The sequence below is a fragment of the Phaseolus vulgaris genome, chromosome 11 (genome assembly GCF_051622355.1).
Source record: "Phaseolus vulgaris cultivar YP4 chromosome 11, ASM5162235v1, whole genome shotgun sequence".
Taxonomy (NCBI): Eukaryota; Viridiplantae; Streptophyta; class Magnoliopsida; order Fabales; family Fabaceae; genus Phaseolus; species Phaseolus vulgaris.
Window position 1 is genome coordinate 5,018,577 of NC_143508.1, and position 23,020 is coordinate 5,041,596.

General features: G+C 29.1%; 1 protein-coding gene, 1 long non-coding RNA gene and 3 other non-coding genes across 14 annotated transcripts; 3 read left to right on the plus strand and 2 right to left on the minus strand.

Annotated features, from left to right (window-relative positions):
* Nucleotides 1–1,316: 1,316 nt before the first annotated feature.
* TRNAF-GAA (transfer RNA phenylalanine (anticodon GAA)) lies at nucleotides 1,317–1,389 on the minus strand. Its single transcript has one exon. It is a non-coding gene; the product is annotated as a tRNA-Phe (tRNA).
* A 1,771-nt stretch (nucleotides 1,390–3,160) lies between these two features.
* On the plus strand, nucleotides 3,161–3,233 carry TRNAT-UGU (transfer RNA threonine (anticodon UGU)). Its single transcript has one exon. It is a non-coding gene; the product is annotated as a tRNA-Thr (tRNA).
* Nucleotides 3,234–4,320: 1,087 nt separating this feature from the next.
* TRNAS-GGA (transfer RNA serine (anticodon GGA)) lies at nucleotides 4,321–4,408 on the minus strand. The gene has a single exon. It is a non-coding gene; the product is annotated as a tRNA-Ser (tRNA).
* A 10,813-nt stretch (nucleotides 4,409–15,221) lies between these two features.
* Nucleotides 15,222–18,143, plus strand: LOC137828303 (multiple C2 domain and transmembrane region protein 5). 2 transcript variants are annotated; one of them, XM_068634809.2, is made up of 2 exons: nucleotides 15,222–15,370; nucleotides 15,644–18,143. In XM_068634809.2, the coding sequence occupies exon 2, from the start codon at nucleotides 15,673–15,675 to the stop codon at nucleotides 17,998–18,000; it is 2,328 nt and encodes a 775-aa protein (XP_068490910.1). In that variant the 5' UTR covers nucleotides 15,222–15,370; nucleotides 15,644–15,672; the 3' UTR covers nucleotides 18,001–18,143. The 2 variants fall into 2 exon arrangements, with proteins under 2 accessions (XP_068490910.1, XP_068490919.1); XM_068634818.2 differs by having other exon boundaries at nucleotides 15,291–15,457.
* Nucleotides 18,144–19,393: 1,250 nt separating this feature from the next.
* On the plus strand, nucleotides 19,394–22,222 carry LOC137828324 (uncharacterized). Of its 9 annotated transcripts, none has more exons than XR_016517753.1 (6): nucleotides 19,394–19,584; nucleotides 19,738–19,829; nucleotides 20,110–20,158; nucleotides 20,238–20,333; nucleotides 21,744–21,917; nucleotides 21,992–22,222. It is a non-coding gene; the product is annotated as an uncharacterized LOC137828324 (long non-coding RNA). The 9 variants fall into 9 exon arrangements; XR_016517755.1 differs by having other exon boundaries at nucleotides 19,762–19,829; XR_016517752.1 differs by having other exon boundaries at nucleotides 19,704–19,829; nucleotides 21,744–22,222.
* Nucleotides 22,223–23,020: the final 798 nt, after the last annotated feature.

Sequence of the window (23,020 nt, forward strand, 5' to 3'; positions counted from 1 at the left end):
AATTCCTTTTTTAAAAATTTCATCGTAATGTAAATCTAAAATACTAATACCAAATTCATAAAAAAATTAAGGAGAAGCAAAAAATGCAAGGTCGTTTGTCTTCTTGGCTAGTAAAACATGGACTAATTCATAGATCCTTGGGTTTCGATTACCTAGGAGTAGAAACTTTACAAATAAAGCCCGAGGATTGGCATTCCATTGCTGTCATTTTATATGTATATGGTTACAATTATCTACGTTCCCAATGTGCCTATGATGTAGCACCTGGAGGACTCTTAGCTAGTGTATATCATCTTACAAGAATAGAGTATGGTATAAATCAACCCGAAGAGGTATGCATAAAAATATTTGTATCAAGAAAAAATCCCAGAATTCCTTCTATTTTTTGGGTTTGGAAAAGTGCGGATTTTCAAGAACAGGAATCTTATGATATGTTGGGAATCTCTTATGATAGTCATCCGCGTCTAAGACGTATTTTAATGCCCGAAAATTGGATAGAATGGCCTTTGCGTAAAGATTATATCGCTCCAAATTTTTATGAAATACAAGATGCTCACTAAATGATAAAAATAAGAAACTAATCCAAACTTCAGCAACCCCAGATATTCAAAGAATATTAGTACATTCTTTTATAGATCAGACAAAATAATTGATTGACATTCAATCAGACAGAATAATCGAAGTCTCATTCAGATATTATTATGTATGTGAGAAATAACAAAATTCATAAATAATAGAATAATATAGGGTTTCAAATAGGATAGGGGTTCCTTAAGATTCTAAAACAAAAACAATACTTATTTCTTATCAGTCAAGCCAATAAAAGAAATAGGATGAACTGCAAAAATTCTTTATCTTTATCAAAAACTATATAACATACACATCAACAGCAATTATATGGCCACGAAAAAAAAAACACAAAGAAAAGGGCTTGATTCTCTTTTGGTAATCCTTATAAGATGAATTCTTAATATTCTCACTCCACCCCAGAACTCCGACTTTTAGGTCTTTTAACCAACTAATTAAACCACTCCAATATTATGGAAATAGAAACCTTTCTTTGTATCGCAGAAAAAAAAGGAAAAAAATAGATAAAGAATTCATTATCTATATCTATATATAGATACGATAGATAAACGAATATACCTAAAAAAAATGCATCTATTCTTTAATCGTCTAGGAACAGTATATCTACAGATACCTAAATAGATAAAAGAAATATGTTATGTATGAGAATATAGAAAGAAGAGCACAAATTTGTCTGAGTATTTATCCCCATGAATATGGGGGATAGATACTCAGACAAATGAATATTGTGCCAGGAACCAGATTTGAACTGGTGACACGAGGATTTTCAGTCCTCTGCTCTACCAACTGAGCTATCCCGACCATTCTTGCAGCTTAAGACTTTTATTTGAAAAAATTATTGGAATATATGTGAATGAATCTATATCAACTAAGTAAAAAAAAAAGTTTGTAAGTGAGTTTCCGTAGTAATAATTCTTTTATATTGTTAATCGTTAATTATGCATATTCAAATTCTTTGCTCAAAAATAAGATATTAATTTATACCTTTCTCATTCAAAAAAATTATATGTGTTTCACATATATATCTATCTATATATATATTCCAAAACTAGTGACTTGTGATTATGTAAGAAAATTATGATAGATAGGAAATTGATGAAAATAAAAATTCCAATTTAGTTGGGAAAGAATAAATCGAATAAAACACATAAATAACAACTTAAAGATAGAGAGGGTATAGGAAAAAATTAGAAAGTGAAACAGGTTTTTTGGGGATAGAGGGACTTGAACCCTCATGATTTATTAAGTCGACGGATTTTCCTCTTACTTTCAATTTCATTGTTGTCGGTATTGACATGTAGAATAGGACTCTATCTTTATTCTCATCTGATTGATCAGTTCTTCAAGGGTTTTATCCGATTATGATAAAGTGAATAATTTCATCAAGAAATATTCCATCTTTTCTTCAACTTCGAGTTGGTTTGATTCACATCTTTCATTTATGAATATTTTTATCACAAATCGATCTTCATTAATAAATAGTAATAAATTGAAAGAGTATTTCAGTATATATATGTCTCTAAATGTTTATTTTTGATCCATTCCTGGAATTTTTGTGAAAGGATTCTTTTACTAATGCAAGAAAAAAAGTCGTCAATTTCGTTTGTTAGAACAGCTTCCATAGAGTCTCTGCACCTATCCCTTTTTTATTATCACTTTCTGAATTTTTCTTTTTTTCAGAAAACGGGATTTGGCTCAGGATTGCCCATTGTGAATTCCAGGGTTTCTCTGAATTTGAAAATGATCACTTGGTAAGTTTCCATACCAAAACTCAATCCAATTAAGTCCGTAGCGTCTACCAATTTCGCCATATCCCCATCATTTTTTTGATATTTGAATCTGATTATAATATAATGCTCTTTTTTCATTTCTATTATGAGAATAATGCGGAAACTTTTGAATTCATTAAATCCATATTATTCTATTCAATATTAAAAACCCTTTTTTCTCCAATTTTCTTGATTTTATTTCATCTATACTCGATACCTTTATTTGCTTGAATCAGAACTGATTCTAATATCTATATATTAACAATTCAATATATACAGATATAGACCACATATCTACTTATCTTCTATGTACCTACTTTTATTATTTTTTCATACAATTTTCAATACTCGAATGGTCGATTCTTTTTATTTTTTTTTGTTTTTGCTGAAAAGAAAGAAACAATCCATTTATTCATATACAATTGATATAACTCAAACGAATCTAGTGGCTATAAAAAATCATTCTTTTAATGTAGAATTAGACATTTCTTTAAGAATCTGGAATTCCTTAATATTTACGAAAATTGACTTTCAATACTAATAAATAATCTTTTTGAAATCAATCAATTTAATAATATATATCTAGAATATTAGATCAAAAGAGATTATATTCATATTCATTATTATCTTGCACTTTATGTTATGGACTAACATAACATATAAATAATAGAAATTCTAAATATTGGGTTTGATTTTCTATATTTTCTATGTTTGTATTCATTTGAATTTTGTTATAAAGAACTAAAAATTTATAACTCAGATCCCATGAAATTCTTCTGCATATGTATATTTCGTTTACGTTAGCCGGTTTAGCTCAGAGGTTAGAGCATCGCATTTGTAATGCGATGGTCATCGGTTCGAATCCGATAACCGGCTTTTCTCAATTTGTTTTTTACATAATTGATAATATCTTTTTTAGAAATAAAAAATTGGGAGAGTTCGATCTCTCCGGAAGAAATCAAGAAAGAAACCTACTTTTTTGTATTTTTTTATATACAATACAATAAAGTTCGGATATTGATAAAATTAGTCTAATTCTTCTTTGTACTATAAAACTTTAGTAGATTTCGCTTCATTTCATTTATATATAATATTTTCCATTTCGTTTAGTTTTCATTTTGATTTATAATATTTTTCATTTTAAAAAAGGAGTTTTTATGTCACGTTACAGAGGACCTTGTTTCAAAAAAATACGTCGTCTGGGATATTTACCAGGACCTACTAGTAAAAAGCCAACAGTCAAAAACGAACTTAGAAATCAATTGCGCTTCAGTAAAAAATCTCAATATCGTATTCGTTTAGAAGAAAAACAAAAATTGCGTTTTCATTATGGTCTTACAGAACGACAATTGCTGAAATACGTTCGTATCTCCGGAAAAGCTAAAGGATCAACTGGTCAGGTTTTATTACAACTACTTGAAATGCGCTTGGATAACATACTTTTTCGATTGGGTATGGCTGCGACTATTCCTCAAGCCCGCCAATTCATAAACCATAGACATGTTTTAGTTAATGGTCGTATAGTAGATATACCAAGTTATCGTTGCAAACCTCAAGATATTATTACAGCGAAGGATGAACAAAAATCGAAAACTCTGATTCAAAATTATCTTGATTCAGCCCCCCGTGATAAATTGCCAAATCATTTGACTGTTCACCCTTTCCAATATAAAGGTTTAATTAATCAAATAATAGATAATAAATGGGTTGGTTTGAAAATCAATGAATTACTGGTTGTAGAATATTATTCTCGTCAAACTTAAACCTAACTAAAATAACAAGAGTTTTTTTTTTACGAGGATTTTCTGTTATTCAGATATCATAGACATGGATATGGAAAAATTGATATTCCTTGCCCACCCGTTATCCACTATTTTTTGTATTAGCGAAAAATTAGGAATAGAGAGTCCATAAATAATAGTATGCATTGGGATGAGTAATATTGATTAATTTGGTAAAGATTCGGAAAGAGAGGGATTCGAACCCCCGGTAAACAAAAAGCCTACATAGCAGTTCCAATGCTACGCCTTGAACCACTCGGCCATCTCTCTTATATAATGATGCCCAGAAACCGGTTGAATGTTGAATAGTGAATCAGTCATATTTTTAATCAATGCATAAAACCTATTCAAACTATCAAAATAAAAAGTAAAATTAGAAATACAAAGTAAAATAAAAAAAAACCTCCTACAAGGTCTTAGGATAAACAAATTTGATTAATTAGTTTATTTTTACGTTATTTCGCACTGTATTGTACAATTCCTTTATTTGTGGGATTGATTTCTCACACCAGAATTAATTAAATTATAGAATGGATTTATACCTATGCCTAGATCTCGGATAAATGAAAATTTTATTGATAAGACCTTTTCAATTGTAGCCAATATCTTATTACGAATAATTCCGACAACTTCAGGAGAAAAAAGGGCATTCACTTATTACAGAGATGGTGTGATTTGATTCCATTTTTTTTTACCGAAATCGGTAAAAAAAAATGGAAAAAACTCACGCGTGTTGAAGGTGAAATTTGCAAATAAAAAAAAGGATTAATTCCTTCTGTCGTGTATCCTCGATTAATGAAGCCTTATATGCTTGAACTTTAGGTTTCTAGTATTAAGCGAAAGGTTATACCTATACTTATGGGGTTAGGTCAACCCCAAATTACTAGTACTGATAGGCAACATTGGGAAAGAAGCACTACGCTTGGGAATCAAGGACACGAAAACTTTGTATCTATCTATATCCATGGCTTATCGAGATTGGGACTAACAGGAATGGTTGGGACAATCAATATCCATCTCGTTCATATTTTGGATACCCATAGAACCATCGAAGATTATTGAAGTGACTAATTCCAGGAAATTAAGCAGCGTAGAGGACAAAGAAATTGTTGAAGTTATTTTTTTTTATCAAGTACCTACATACTTCATGTTAAGAAATAATTTTTGACAGGAAGGTTGGCTAGAGATTTATTGTAAAAACACTAGCTCTGTTCAGTTGAAAATGAGAATACTGGAATCTTTTTTGATTTTATGGATTTTTATCATTACACACATAAGGGGGGAGCCGTATGAGATGAAAATCTCACGTACAGTTCTGGAGCAGAGATTCTTTGAACCAAATGACGACCGTAACGGATGTCAACTCAATCTGAAGGAAATTATGCAGAAGCTTTACAGAATTATTATGAGGCTATGCGACTGGAAATTGATCCCTATGATCGAAGTTATATACTTTATAACATAGGCCTTATTCACACAAGTAACGGAGAACATACTAAAGCTTTGGAATATTATTTTCGGGCGCTCGAACGAAACCCATTTTTACCCCAAGCTTTTAATAATATGGCCGTGATCTGTCATTACGTGCGACTATCTCCACTATAGAAAGAAAAAAGAAAAGAACAAGCAAATCCACAAATTTTAATAGAATAAATATCAAGAATGATAAATAATAAAGGCTTTCTACATATACATATATCGTCCAAAACTACGATTTTTATCAGCTGTAGCAAAGAAACTTCCTTCATAGAAGTAAAAATATGAAGAAATCAATATGTCTAGATACCCTCTTTTTCTATGGATAAAAGATCTAATTGATAAAGTAAGCATCGTAAGGATCAATTAACACGGTTTTGAGTCGATATAATAAAAACTGCTTACTTATCTCATGATAAATAAAGAAGTCAGGAATTCACTTATAAAACTTCTTATGAAAAAAACTCAAAGAAATTTGATAAAATGTAAAAATAATAATAAACTATAAATGTAATAACGATGTGCTATATAAAAAAATAGTGTTATATCATGATTTAGTTATTAATTATTTAAAAAATAAATAAATTTACCATATATTAATAATCACCCATTAATTTGATTGTGAACTATAAATGGTCCAGGAAATATTTGTTAATTATATAGAAAAGGAATTATTGAAACGTGATGGATTCTAAATATGAAACACAAGGAGAAATTAAAATGGGTGACTCTCCTTACCTTATCTTTTAGCTGTTTTGTCATCTTTGAAAATAATTAATGTCTTTATTCATTTTGATGTTTCTGAAAAATTAAATTAGTGCACTACAAATCTAAAAAAGTGGGTCCCATTAACTCTTTTGTCCAGGACAATCCTATCCTATCTATCTTCAATCATTGTCCAAATATGTCAAATAATCAATGTTAGATATTTTGAAATATTTTTAGCATAATTTAGTTGTGTTTCAATCTCTACTATGTTAGTTTTTGTTTTGAAATTTTAAAAATGAGTATTTTGGTTGCTAAAACATAATTTTATAAATAGTATTAAACATTATTAAAAATAGAAGAAAAACATTATTAAACAACAACTTATTGTTAGATATTGCACATTAAACACATGCATTGTGTTGTGTTGAGGTGACATGTGGGGGAGACCACAAGGTACATGCCACCTCAAATAGATTCCATACACTAATTGTACGAACCAACAAAATTGGAAAAATATCTATTTCTACACATTTATGTGGATAAAATCTATCAAAAAGAATCTAAATGGATATATGATCACATGTAATCAGAAGAAAGTAGATATCATGGATATCAAACTTTACACAGTATAGGGTATTCATGATTTTTATTTAGATTTTTTTAATATAAGTAAACTAAAGTCAATAAAAATATTAATAATAAAATATTTTTTATGATTTAATTTTTTAAATAGTTGGATATCTTAGAGATATAATCAATTATAATATATAAAATAAACGTAAATATCACATTTTTAATTAATTTTGTAAAATTAAATTTAACTTAATTTTTTTAATATATTTAAAAGTTTATCTTAATTAAGATTAATTAGATATATTACGTTATAGTCAAAATTATTAAGATAAAAAATTATACACTTATATATATATATATTATAAACTTAATTTTTTATTAATATTTTCTTATATAATTTTGTTTGATATTAAACTTTATTAAATTTGTATTTTTAAAAATATTTATGAATATATTTATATATGTAAAAAATTAAGATATTTTAAAGTAGGTATGGAAGAAAGGACAAAGTAGATAAGAGATCAGATTCTTTAAAATAAAAAAATAGAAAAAAACAAATAATGATTACCCGAACCTTTTTTTTACTGACTCAATTTTTAATGGAATATATATGAATCACTTATTCATGGTCCTGCAGGAGACTCAATTTCATATTAAATAACGTAAAACAAATAACGGAATATATATGAATCACTTATTCATGGTCCTGCAGGGTATAGATATTATTGACTTGCTTCGTTGTTTTTACTTAATTTTTTTTCTGTCGATTTAGATTTTTAGATGAGAAAAAAATAATGATATTTATTAAGGTAAGAAAAGACAATTTTATGTAAATTTATTAAATTCTACTTCAAATAAAATGAGTTTTTTTTTTCTTTTCAAAATTTCAATTAAAATATTTTATATGATCGACCAATAAAAACTTGTGTGAAGAAAAGCCTTTTAATGTATTTATTTAAGAAGCCTTTTAATCTCTAAATTTTAAAAGTACTTTTTGACCCTTTTTTGGTAAATATTAATATTACATGGCAACGTAAAACATTCCCTATTTACAATTTTTTAAAATTTAAATATAATTTTTAACAATTTTTACATGTAAAAAATGTATTTTTTTAGAAAAAAGTGCAACTATCAGAATCTCCAACAAGCCTAGTCTACAATACCTAAATCGATGAATGTAATGAGAAGAAACTAGACAAATAATAAAGAATATTTTTTCTAGCAGATTACCACTTGAAAACATGTAGAACCATAAAGAGTGGTAGGAAAAAACTAGAGTAAAAAAATAAAATAGTCCAATTCTAAATGTCCATAGATGGTGAAGCTGAAATCACTTCTCTATTCAGAAAAAAAATAAAAGAATAATTTCAAAAAATTAGATAAAATTTTAAATTATATTAAAATAATTTTAGAATTTATTTTTTTAAGTCATCCTCACCAAATTAGAAAGAATTTGAATTTTACTCACTCGAATAGATTAATTGTTTCAATCGTTAGCATGTCAACTAAAAAAATTCAAAAAGGAAAAATGAAAATATATTAAAAATTTAAATTTAAAATTTTACTATGTATTTTTTTTAAATAATTTTTTAAGTTAAAAATAAAAATATATGCTTATAAATTCTACTTATTTTGTATATTTAATCATTTTAATATTAAAAATAACAATTGTTTCAATCTCAAATTTGTTGACATAATTTCATTAGGATAACATCTAAGGTATTGTTTGTTTTTTAGTTTGAAATATGGTGTTTGGATTAGGAAGGAGAAAGGAGAAGATTTAAGGGAGTCGATTTGAAGTGATTTTAGAGAAAAGTGTAAAGAAAGTTAAGTTGTTTGGATTAAGGTATATATAGAGTGAATTGGTGGAGAAAGTTTATTGAAGTTGGTGAGTGATGTGATGTATGTAAGGAGATTTTTAATTTTTAAAAATATTAGAATGTAAATTTATAAATTTATCCTAATCTTTAAAAAGGAAAAATAATTTTTAATAATTAAAATTTTGTATACTTATTTTTATTTATTATAAATAATTTTTATTATTATTAATTATTAGTATCTATATTTATTAGTAATATTATTAAATATTTTTATTGCTTAAATTTATTTAATATTTAATATTTTATTTTTATTATAGATACATATAAAAAATATTTTTATAAATAAAAAAATAAAAAAATATTTTTAATATTATTATTTAATAAATTTGTTTTAATTATTATTAGATTTGTAATTATTTTTATTTTTATTATTGTTTATATTTTTTTTGTTATTATTTTAAATTTTATTTCAATTACTATTATTATTTATAATTTTATTACTTTTTTATATATTATTAATATTTTAAATTTTACATATATTATATTATTTTATAATTTTTATATTTATATTATTAATTTATTTTCTTTTATTATTATTTATAAATACATTTAAATTATTATATAAATACATCTATATTATTATTATATAAGTACATCTATATTATTATTATATAAATACATCTATATTATTATTATATTATATTACTTAACTTCTTCACAATTCATTGAATTTCTTCGCATTGTTGCGGGAAGTCACTTTCCTCTTCTCCCGTAAATCAATGCATTTTTTTCTTTACAATTGAACTGAAACAAATGTGATTTTTTTTTACAGATCAGTGTCTTTCAATGTGAGTGAATAGTATTCACTCGGATCCAAATTGACCATAAGTCTCTGTCTGGATCCATGTGAGTATTATTCACCCAAATGGAAAAGAGGGTAACACTCGTGTTTGGATTGAAGAGTTTACGTTGATTTGCTTGCGCGGATTTGTGAGATGTGTACGATTTGAGTTATTCGTATATGTGAGATGAAATGCTACATGACACATTGTATATTGTCTCCTTTGTCTTTACTTTTTACACGTTCATTTTCATTTTGGTGGTGTTGTGAGGAGAGGTTAGATGGAGCCCCATGCATGAACATGTTTATGTTTAGTTTGTGGCAGGGAGAGGCATAGTCGATTAGTCATAGTTTGCACACACATAATCATGTTGGTTATTTTTTGAAAGGGATAATCGATTATGAAACTTCCATAATCGATGTTGTTTAATTTTGTAGAGGGATAATTAATGTTCAAAAAGTCTCGTAAACAATTGTGCTTACTTTTTAATAGGATAATCAATTATGTCTCTTCCACAATCGATTATGGGTTGGTTTTTAATGCCTAATCGATTATATAATGGCAACATTGATTATGTTGTCTTTATTTGATTTATTTCATTTTCGTTTCCTTGGTGTGTTGTGTAAATCTTGTTATGAACAATGTCATAGTGGTGGATCTAACTCGATACGGTTTGGTTTTCATGAATGGTTATATTGTGGTTGTGTATGTGATTTGGTGGTTTGAAAAAATTATAAGGCTTCTTCACATTGCTTTTTGTGAGGCTTGAATTCAAGTAAATATTTTATTTGATGGAATGAAGAGGGATGCATAATTCTTTTTATAAATCTATGCATGATTTGTTTGGAATGATTTTGTGTGAAGTGATGTGTTTATTCATGAATTAGATAAAATGTTTGATTTTAGTGTTTAGGATTAGGATGTAAAAAAATAAGTTTGATTATATTGGAAATAATTTTTTAGTACTTTAAAATATTTAAATAGGACATTAAATAATTTAGAATTTAGAATATTTTTAAACAATTATATATTTCAGATTTTTATTTAAATTGGACATTAGATAATTTCTTATTTATAATTTTAAATATTTTAAAAAAATTATATATTTCACATTTTTATTTAAATAAGACATTAAATAATTTAGAATTTGTATTTATTTAAAATTGTGAATAATTGAAGAATTTTATTTATTTAATATTTTTATTTGTAGAACATTAACTAATTTAAAATTTATATTTATTTTAAAATTTCAATAATTTTAGAATTTATTTATTTAAAATATGAGTAAAAAATCTATAAAATATTTTTACATAAATCTTAATGTGTTTATACATAAAAAAAAATTAATTATATTTTATTTTAACAACAAGTATACATTTGTAATCTTATGTTTTTATCTACTTAAAGAAATTATTTTATCAATTACACCTATTATATCCTCCACGATTTTTCATAAATTTTATTTTATTTCTCACCACTTTTTCTTTTATTAAAATAACATTAATTTTTACTAATTTTTACTTTAAATCCACTCAAATTCATTCCTTCAAATCTATTTTCAAATCCAAACACAAGTATCAAAAAATTAAGAATAGAATTAAGAATAGAAGATATATTTAGATGGATATTAATATCGACTCTTAAGGATTGTTAGATTTTTAACTGTACTATAACAATATTTAAATAAATTTAAATAAAATATCAATATATTTTATATTTTTTAATTAATTTTATAAATTAAATATTTAAACTTATTTTTAAAAGCCTACCTGACAGCTCCCATCAGTTACCAGGTAGTTCAAAGTAGACTTATCAGAGGTTAGTTTATTCTTAGTGGGCGCAAGTCATTTATCGTAACCAGCCCATGTGCAATAGGTTAGATTGGGCTCAACGGACTTCACTTTATAGGGTATTTCTTTATGAACCTTCATAATTTTTTCTACACCTTATATTTTTAAAAATACTAAAATTATTCATTTTGAATTTTATAATTCTGGATTAAACAATCTAAAATTAAAAAAAATGTATTTTAAATTGTATAATCTAAACTAAAATATTTGTATTATGAATTTTATAATTTAAAATAATTTAGATTATAGAATCTTACAACATATATTTTGGAATATAAATTTTTTATTCTTTCAAAAATATCTTATATTTTAAATTAAAGAATCTAAAATATAATATTTTATTATGAATTGTGTATTTCTCTATATAAATTTTGTATTCTAGAATTTGTATTTCGAAATAAATAAATAAATAAAAAATAACTTTTAAATTTTATAATTTGAGAAGTCTCCCATATTCTTCATTTCGGAATTAAATAAAAAATAAAAAATATCAGTAATATGATAATATCATAACATGTAACTACTTTGATAAATCCATTTATAAAAATATGAACATTAATAATTATAAAGGAAATAACTCCCAATTTCAGCATTATTATTGTTATAATCATTCAATTACTAAGGATTTGTTTATAGGAAAATTTATTTAATTAACTCTGAGTTTCTTATTGAGGATAAACTACATTAATGCAGTTATACACTATTACATGTGAAATGGCTAATTTACAGCTATTTACATGTGAGAGTTAATGAAATAAATGCAACAAATAAAATTTGATATGCCTCTTAACTTTATTGCAGTGCTTCATGTTGGTGATTCTGTGAACCACTACTGATACAGACAGTAATGCACACCACCAATACCATTCTTCAACCTTTTTCTGAAACCAACCAAGACAAGGCACACACATAGAGATGAAGCCAACATCACCAATGTTGCTGTGCATTGTTAACATTTGGCAGAATCTCATTTGCACAAGCAAATAATGTGCAAACCAATACAGCACCAACCCTACTTTATTGTTCTGTAAAATTGCATTTGTTGTTTCTCTTTTGTTCTGTTACCATAGAAACAAAGAAAACACAAACCAAGATTTGTAGCAGCACATGCAGCAGCTGGACCACATTCTCAACAAAGTATTAACATATTAACACAGCCACATGCAATACAAACAATGCTCACCCATCATGCAGTACCTTCTTTCTGTGATTTTGAGTGCACATAAAAATTATTCCAGATAACTCAAATGTGTGGAGATAGAATTTGAAAGAACTTACCAAATAAGATTTATCAGATTAAATAAGAAGTGAATCTAGACTTTGAAGTAATATCAAAGTTTATTATAAATGTATTAAAGGGATTACTTGTTTATGCATGTATAACTGATATATATATATATATATATATATATCATTTTTCAAGGAAATCTTATATAATCGACTTAGATATGTCTAGAGAATTTTTTTTTCAATGTTAAATAAACTCTAACATTGCGTTTGAATGTGATTTTTTTTAGAGAATAATTTTTTTTATAAAGAATTTAAAATAGTTTTTTTAGAAGAAATATGTTTGTGTGGATATATAATTTAAAATTTAAAATTCATGTTTTTTTATTATTCTTTCTTCGTTTTTCAGTTTAATCTCAATTGAGTTATCATCGATTTAATTTAATTTTAGTCGAAATATTATTGACTTTGTCAAAACTAACTCATCATCATCACTCTTGTTTTTCAATTTATTTTGGTTGAATGTTTCTTTAAAGTTGAAGTTAGTTGTTGTTATATTTCAATTGTCTATATTTGTTATATTTTTTTTCAACTGATGTTAGTAAAAGCTTTTTGTCAACATTAATAGTATTCTTCAACTTATTGCCGATAAAAAAAAATGTTAAATACGACTTTTCCAGTTAACATACAAATATTATTTTCAATTGATCTCATTCAAAGTCTTTTTGTGACTGACATTGATCAAAATATTAGTGTTGTTTCTTAATCAATATTAATAAGGATTTTTTTTCTACTAACATTTCTAAAGCTATTTTTGGATTGATGCTAATTAGAATTTTTATTGACACTAATGAGACGATTTTTTTACTTACGTAAGTTAAAGTTTGTTAATTGACGTTAATATGAATTATTTAACGATATAAGACAAAAATATTCATCGATTGATATTGTCAAGGTTTTACCATTAAGTATAGGTGAGATTATTTTTTAATGAACTTCAATCAATTATATTTTTTTGTTTAATTCTATAGTGATTACTACTTTTTTCAATATTTTACAAGGTTGAATTAATATTTTTGTATTTTAAATTTTAAATTTTATGATAATTAAAATACTTATTCTAAGGAATAAAAATTCAATTTAATAAATTTTAATTGTCTTACCAAGCAAAAATCTTAAAAATTTAATAATTTAGAATAAAAACAATTCAAATTTAATAAAATGTATTTAATTTTTCTGACAAAACACGAGGTAATTTGATATTTTTCTTCCAAAATGCAACATTTTCAGAAAAAATGATCTAAAATTACTTAAATATTTAATTTATTTTTATATAATATATTCGTTTTTAATAATAAAGTAATTGTGTATTGTTTATAGTATGTATATAAATTAAAATATTACTCTTGTACTACACTATCTAATTACTATTGTAAGTAAAGAGGAAACTTAACATTTCTCTCTCTCTATGTAAGTAATTATATTTTTATTATTATTTACTCATTGCTTTCAAGTAAAACTTAACGTTTTCCTCATATATATATATATATATATATATATATATATATATATCTAGATTATTTGTATTTAGATATCAAGAAATATTTGACTCAAAATTTATATTACGTATATCAGAACTTTAATACATATACCTGTATTTATTAATAATGTTTTTGTTGTTATCAACAATATGGGTTTCGAAGGAATAAAATCAAAATTTCAAGATTTCAAGAGTAAATATAGAATTTATAACCCAAAACAAACTTTGTTTACTATTTATTAATATTTATATTTATATTTCAACAACCTTGCTAATATTATTTAATATGAAAGCTAACCAGTCTGACATGGCTTGTAATACAAAATTGCATTGTCACCTATCAGCACCAAAGAGGATGAGAGATATTTAATATTTATAATTGAGAATATAATATTATTGAAAAGTTCATTGAAAATAATAAAAAAATTAGAAAATATTAATGTTAACGAAAAACTTCCGATAATTTATTTATTTATTTACCATTTGGAAAAGTAAAAAGGAACTGGCATGCATTATATATTTTCGAGGTATTTGATGGAACAATTTATACTTTATTGCTCTCAATTTTTTTTTATATATGGTATTATAAATACTGTTTTTTTTAAATTGAATATTTTATTTATAATACGTGCAATAAACTCAAGTATGTAAAGTTCATTAAAAGATATATATATATATATATATATATATATTATATAACTTATTTGAAATTTCAAATCTCATCATGTTTATAAGTTTTGTCCCTCTTCAAAAAGAAAAACATTCTTCAGAGTGCCATAACCGACCAGAATCTTCGCATGTGCCACTCAGGTTCGTGTTTTAAAGTTGGTCAATTGAAAATTTAGTCTAATACTGATATTATTTTTCATTTTAGTTTCCATATTAAAATTTATAAACAGGTCATTACTCATTATTATTTATCATACAATTAAAATTTAGATTAGATTTAATCACTTCCTAAAAAAATATTATATTTAGTTAAAATAATTGGAAGTATTCACGTGAGTGATTACACAGGTCAGATTAACGGTTGTGATCTTATTGGACATGTTGGATGTGTCATATGTGCGTGTCTACGTGTGTTTGATATATGCAAATTTTGGTGTACTTTTCTATGTATTGGTGCAGACTTCAATGCTGCTGCTCAGTGCTTGCACCTTGAGGAAGGAAGCTACCCACACCCAGTGACATTTGAGGTATGCGAGAACTTCAAACAACACATGCAGCACTTGTTCATTCCATTTTCATTTTCACATTGTGTTTGGTTTGAGTAATTGAAGCAGGTGAATGAATTGCCGTTTCTTTCTTTGTTTTTGCTTTGCTTTACTTTAAGTCCTCATCTTGCTGTTTATCTGTGTTTCTGTGTAGTTCCGTATCCTGTGATGTTCACCTCAAGCAAGATCTGCTCATTGAAAAAAAGATCGAACAATTTGTTCATAATTTCCATGTTTTGTTTCAAATTGATGCAGTTAACTGTTGACTCTCTCTAGAGAAGAAAATGCAGAGGGCACCACTTGCACATTCCCATGAATTTGCCTTGAAGGAGACTTCTCCCAACATTGGGGCAGGGGCAGTCACAAGGGACAAGCTATCATGCACCTATGACCTTGTTGAACAGATGCAGTACCTCTATGTTCGCGTGGTGAAAGCCATGGACTTACCTGCAAAAGATGTCACTGGAAGTCTTGATCCCTATGTTGAAGTGAAGCTTGGAAACTTCAAGGGACTCACCAAGCATTTTGAGAAGAAGTCCAACCCTGAGTGGAATCAGGTCTTTGCCTTCTCGAAAGACCGGATTCAAGCCTCAGTGTTGGAGGTTATTGTCAAAGATAAGGATGTTATTTCAGATGACTTTGTGGGTAGGTTGTGGTTTGATCTGAATGAGATCCCAAGACGTGTTCCCCCAGACAGCCCTTTGGCTCCACAGTGGTATAGACTGGAAGATCGCAAGGGTGCAAAGGGCAAAGGAGAGTTAATGCTTGCAGTTTGGATGGGGACTCAAGCAGATGAGGCATTTCCTGATTCTTGGCACTCTGATGCCGCAACGGTTGGCTCTGAAGCAGTTGCAAACATAAGGTCAAAAGTTTACCTCTCTCCCAAGCTCTGGTATGTCAGGGTCAATGTGATTGAAGCGCAGGACTTGATTCCTAGTGACAAGAGCCGGTATCCTGAAGTTTTTGTGAAGGTTAATCTAGGGAGCCAGTTTATGAGAACTAGAGTGTCTCAAAGTAAAAACATAAATCCCATGTGGAATGAGGATTTGATGTTGGTTGCTGCGGAGCCGTTTGAGGAGCCCTTGATTCTGACCGTGGAAGACAGGCTTGGACCAAACAAAGATGAGATCCTGGGAAGGTGTGTGATCCCTTTGCACATTGTGCAACGGAGGCTGGACCATAAGCCTGTGAACACCAGGTGGTTTAATCTTGAGAAGCATATGGCTGTTGAAGGGCAGAAGGAGACCAAATTCGCAAGCAAGATACACTTGAGGGTGTGCTTGGATGGCGGGTTCCATGTGTTGGATGAGTCAACTCATTACAGTAGTGATCTAAGACCAACTGCTAAGCAGCTATGGAAGCCTAGCATTGGAATTCTAGAAGTGGGGATTATAAGTGCACTAGGTCTTATGCCAATGAAGACAAGAGATGGCAGAGGAACCACAGATGCTTATTGTGTGGCAAAATATGGGCAGAAGTGGATCCGCACTAGGACTATTGTAGATAGCTTCACTCCGAAGTGGAATGAGCAGTACACTTGGGAAGTGTTTGATCCATGCACTGTTATTACCATAGGGGTCTTTGACAATGGTCGTGTACAAGGAGGAGGAGATAAAGCTGGTGAATCAAAGGATTCTAGGATAGGGAAGGTGAGAATTAGGCTATCCACACTTGAAGCTGATAGAGTTTACACGCATTCATATCCTCTTTTGGTACTTCATACTTCAGGTTTGAAGAAAACAGGAGAAGTGCAATTGGCTGTGAGGTTCACAAGCTCATCTTTCATCAATATGTTGTACATGTATTCCCAGCCTATGTTGCCAAAGATGCACTACATTCATCCTTTATCTGTGATTCAGCTGGATAGTCTGAGGCATCAGGCCATGCAGATTGTATCAATGAGGTTGAGCAGAGCTGAGCCACCCCTAAGGAAAGAGGTTATAGAATACATGCTTGATGTTGATTCGCATATGTGGAGTATGAGAAGGAGCAAAGCTAATTTCTTCAGGATAATGAAAGTTCTAGGTGGTTTGATAGCCTTTGGGAAGTGGTTTGATCAGATATGCAATTGGAAAACCCCCATCACCACCATCCTAATTCATGTCCTTTTCATAATATTGGCTCTTTACCCTGAGCTAATACTTCCCACAATCTTCTTGTACCTGTTCTTGATTGGAATCTGGAACTTCAGATGGAGGCCTAGACACCCTCCACACATGGACACTAGACTGTCTCATGCTGATGCTGCTCATCCTGATGAATTAGATGAAGAGTTTGATTCATTCCCAACTTCTCGGTCACCGGATATTGTTAGGATGAGATATGACCGTTTAAGAAGCATTGCAGGGAGAGTCCAAAGTGTTGTAGGAGACTTAGGTACACAAGGAGAAAGGTTCCGAAGTCTGCTAAGTTGGAGAGATCCAAGAGCTACAACACTCTTTCTGACATTCTGTCTCCTTGCTGCCATAGTTCTCTATGTTACTCCCTTTCAAGTTGTGTCACTTTTCTTTGGCTTCTACACGCTAAGGCACCCCAGATTCCGCAGGAGACTTCCATCAGTCCCACTCAACTTCTTCAGGAGGATGCCTGCTAGATCAGACAGCATGTTGTAGGCACAGATGATTCAACTCTCTTCTTTCTCATGTACTTGGTTAAGACGAACCTTCATAAAGTGAGAATATTCATGATGTTGCACTTATGTTCATTTGCATTCAGTAATCAACGAATCTTCACAAGTACCAACTTTTTCTTGCCACCAGAGTAAGATAGTCCAGGTAGCTAGATTTCCCTCTGCAAACCAAGAAAATTTCTTCAGGATTAGCTTTATCTCCTTCCCTTTTTATTCTCTTAACGATTTCTGCTACTAGTTAATGTTACTCTTTTAGAAGTATAACGTGCATGAAAAAAATACTTGTTAGAAGAGATTCTTAAATAAACTTCAAATATCTCAAAATACTAGTTCAAATACTAGTTCATACTAGTTCTTGGTTGATCGAGGAATATAAAAAACAGAACATGCATGAACAATAGAGCATGAGAATAGTGGACCTACTTGTGTAAAGTGGCATCACCGAAATGTTGAAAAATGACATGACAGCTCTGTTGTTTTGTTGCGAGTAAACTAACGTGAAATTGTACGTTTATAGTAGAAATGTCATTTTCATAAAAAAAAGGTAACAATAATGTGGATCTAATGTTTCACTACACCAGAATTTTGAAGACCCTACCACGCCAATCATCATATATTTGACCTGCTAATAAATAAGTTTTCATAAGCTTTTTCAAAAGTCATTTTCATCATGAGAACGAATCGAAACAAGAAAAGAAAAAATCAGAACACTTTTGTGGATCTACAAAAGCATTGCAATAAATAAAAATGCTGTGCTCGTCGTTCAATTTAAACACTCTTAGAATTTGATTGATGAAATTCAGTGAAAACTTATTTGTGAACATTTATATTAAGCATGTGAAAGTTTGAGTTTTAGTCCTACCTTTACATTTATTATCCATATATGTCTAGTCTAATCGATGGAGATTACTTTAAGAATAAACACGTATAAGTTAATTTTGAAATTGGAGGATTAAATTCATGTAATTAAAAAAAAACGAAAGTCAAATTAAAGATTATAGAAGATCAAAATACAATTACCATTTGAATATGAAGAGAGAGAGAAAGGACGGCGAAAAAAAAGATAGAAAATCAAAACATATAGCCATTAAAAATCTATAAAATTCCAGACATTAAACTTCCTTTACTTTCTTTACGTAATCAGATTTAGATGGGAATAAAATACATAATCAATTACGTTTGTGTCATAAATATTAATAAAAAACTAACCTAATAATTAATTATGTTTAAAATTTAGTCTTTATATATATAAACATAATTTTCAAATATAATCGATTTTATCATTAGTTTCTTTATTAGAATTTACATATTTTTAACATAATAAAATAAATGACAGAATAAGATTATTAAAATAAAAATATTAATAATCTGTTCATTTTGGGGGCGTAAACTCATTTTGAATGTGATGAGCCAGTGAGCAGTGAAACGTGACCGTAACCGTAAGCTTGGCGATTGAGCGAGAGCAATTGACCGTTTCGTACTCAACAACGACCGCCGTGGAACGCGACCGTGAGATGCGACTGCCGTGGAACGTGATCGTGAGATTCGACCGTAAAACCGTGTCACAGTGAGTTTTGTTTCTCCTTTCTTAATCTTTGTGTGTTTTCAACCCTAGCTTCTCGATTTCTTTCTTCTGTGTTTGCTTCGAAGTGATTGAACTTCTCTGTACTAACTGGTATAAAATAGAGTGCAACAAAATATACTATGTTTGTGTTTTCAGACATTGTATGATCTGCGTTTTCAGAGGATTCCAAGATAATACTGATAACATCCAAATTAACACTGTATGATCCAGATTGTATGACTCGCAAGGTTTTTTTTCTCTCTAATTAATCTGATGCTTGGAATTGGAATAGCTCGTAATATTATGCACTATATTTAATTTATTAGCTTAGAAGAAATAAATATTTTTTAGATGGTTCAAAGAATTGCATTAAAACCAGTTTAGAGATACACATCAACTGTTCAAATCTATTTCATTGAATAATTTCTACCCAATTTTAAAACATAGAGGCACATAGTTACTGGCATGTTGACTTTTTGTTGAAAAGTTACTCAATTGGAAGTTTCTGTTTTCTTATTCTGGGTGTAGATTGAAGAGCTCAAGCTTTGCTCCTCTGCTGAGATAATTATTCCATGAGGTACTTTTTTAATAAAACAATCTGATGAGGGGCATAGTAGATTTTGTGAACTGGGACTAAGTTGAGTTCTTTTGGTTAGATTTGTTGGTATTTCACGGATTCCTGGGAGCAATTTCGGATAAACGGGAATGTAGATATCATTGATGGTTCAAATCCTGACCCGCTAAAACTTCAGGTTTGATTGGAGATTTTCAGTTATGACTGAAATTGTCATTATCTTATTCATTCGTTGGCTCGATTGTGATTTGAACATTCTGTATGTTGCATCAGTTTTTATGCATAGTTGTATGATATGGAAGCAAAAAGGTCCAGCTATACCATGTGATCGAAGATAATACATTGTTCTTTACGCTAAAGGAGACAAATATGTCAACTTGTTCTCTAAAAACAATTTGAAACATCTCTAGTGATTTAAGGGTATGTTGAGCTAAAGATAACTGCATAACGGGAATATTAAATTAAAATGGTAGTCTGGAATTGAATGTAGCACAAGACTAGCTATTTCTTTTTTTCCTAATATAATATTAAGCATATATACGAGAAATCTCATACTTAGTTAGCAGACTAAGTAACTCAAACATGCCTACTACACGACCAAACGCAGATCATACAATTAGTAAGTTACACAATTTTGAGTAAGTTCCTTCTCCGGAAAATTTTGGCTTTTACTATGTTTGGTAAAAGAATTTGATGCATGCAAACAAGTGCATTGTTATTGTACAAGTAACACCTACATATGTAGCGTTAAGGAGAGTGTTAGTCATAGAGAGTCACATGGAGTTGTGGCTGGAAATGGAAACACCTACATCAACATTTCAAATACAAAGTAGTCGTAGTTCTCATCTGTCAGCTTTGGAATCCCAGGTTTTTTCCCTTTAATGTCAGAACTTTTTTCACTGGGTGTTGGTTCGGTTGTGTCCTAGTCTTTTTCTCAGCTGTTGCAGGTCTGCATCACTCCTAGGATGCTATCTGATGCTTTGTTGCTCAGTAGTTCACCTCTGGTTTTTGGGTTTGTATGTGCTGCTGGATTTTCTGGTGTTGTGGGCTGGTATGCAGGTTGTAATCCAACGTTCCAGGGGATGAGGAATGTGTTTCTCTGCCTCTGCTTTGAGCCGTGGAGGATCCATTGTGTTACAAGGATTTTTGGAGTGCTGGAGGAATGGCAGGAATTGCGGTTGTGGCTCCTGTTCTAGGTGCAGTAGAGATAACAATGGCATGTGTTTCATTAAATTCGAGTGAAAGACCAACGATGACGATGATAGTGACTAAACTAAAGGAGACTTTAGCAACCCAAATAGCAATGGCATCTGGGTATGGGTGATAAAAGCTGATGGAGTTGCTGCAACCACAGCCTGTTTTAGGGTGCCTTTGTTATGTTTTTTCTGTTTGATGTGGTGTTGTTTTCATTGTTTCTGGTTTTTTGGTGCTGTTCCAACTGGTGCTTCGTTTGGAAGCTGTCTAGCAGTTTTTAGGCTCACGCATTGACACCTTTTTAGGCATTTTTTAAATGCTAAAAGTGCCATCTAGAAGATCTGAAATATACATAATTAAATTGTTTCCACTTTCTTTTTTGTGATCAAATTAGGAAAGGGATTGCTGAAGAAGGCTTTTGAGCTATCAGTTCTGTGTGATGCTGAGGTTTCTCAGGTACCATTATTTCTCCTCCTTCAACTTTCCCTTTTCTTCTTCTTAAATTAATGTGTGAATGCTTCTGCTTCCCCTCTTGAAACCAAGACCAGTTCCTTTAATCTGTGACCTTGTAAATTTCATGCATACCTATAAAATTTCACTTGTAATGATCTGTGTAAAAAGGTTATTCATAATTTTGTGCAGGTTTATGTGCATGTGACTACTGTTAGTTCCCTGGAATATATGCAGCTGAAGTGACTTCTAATTGTCAGTGTCAAATCTAATTATCACATTTGAGATGGTAAAATTTGCATATGCTGTTGATGGTAGGTACTATGTGTTGTATTTTCAATATCCATCATTTACTTTCAGATGGTGAAGTACATGCAGTAACCAAACTAATAATTCAAGAAAAATCTCATTCTTATTATTCTCGTTCATACCCTTTTACAGTAGTTTCTTAATTTTATTCTTTTCTTCACATGTATAAGTTTTATCTTAAACCATTCTTCTCCTTTTTTTATGTTTCTCCTTGCTATACAAAACAACCATTACGCAATTTTATGCTCATAACAGAAAGGAGAAACATCAACATATTCAAGAGAAGAAGAAAAAAAAGATAATAACATGCAACTAGAGATAATATCCTTGTTTAGATCTTAACAATTTTTTAGATTAATGGAACTTTACATATGACTTCTATTAGGCTGCAGGTATTTTCTAAGTTAAAATCGAACCAATGAGAAGGTTATATATACCTTGATGAGTAGTTTTAACATAATTAGGCAATAGTTCACACCTCCTCAACCAAACACTATGATGAAAGGGTGGAATGAATAACATGCCTAGTCTTTTCTGATTAATTTGCTTTATTTCAAAGATAGAGCTTCAATAAAGTATGTTTTTTAACCTTCTGTTTTTTATACACATTTTATTTACGGAAATTGACCCTTTGCATATATTAATAAAGTATGTTTACAAAATTATAATGTTATTTAATATGTGCATTTTTTAACTAGTAACTAATGCTTTTAATAGTGAAATAATTATATATTGTTAGCTGTTTTTGTTGATAAATATTTTTTAAATGGGCTATTTTTAATAAATTATTTGTATTTTCTAAATAAAAGATATCAATAGTGTTTTTTTATTGTTAAAATTTATGCTAGGAATCACAATGGAAGTATCAATAGTGTTTATTAATAAATCCTATTATACTTTTTTTTTAGAGAC

Coding starts and splice junctions, on each gene's coding strand:
- LOC137828303 (XM_068634809.2), top strand. CDS start 15,673: ATGCAGAGGGCACCACTTGCACATTCCCATGAATTTGCCTTGAAGGAG.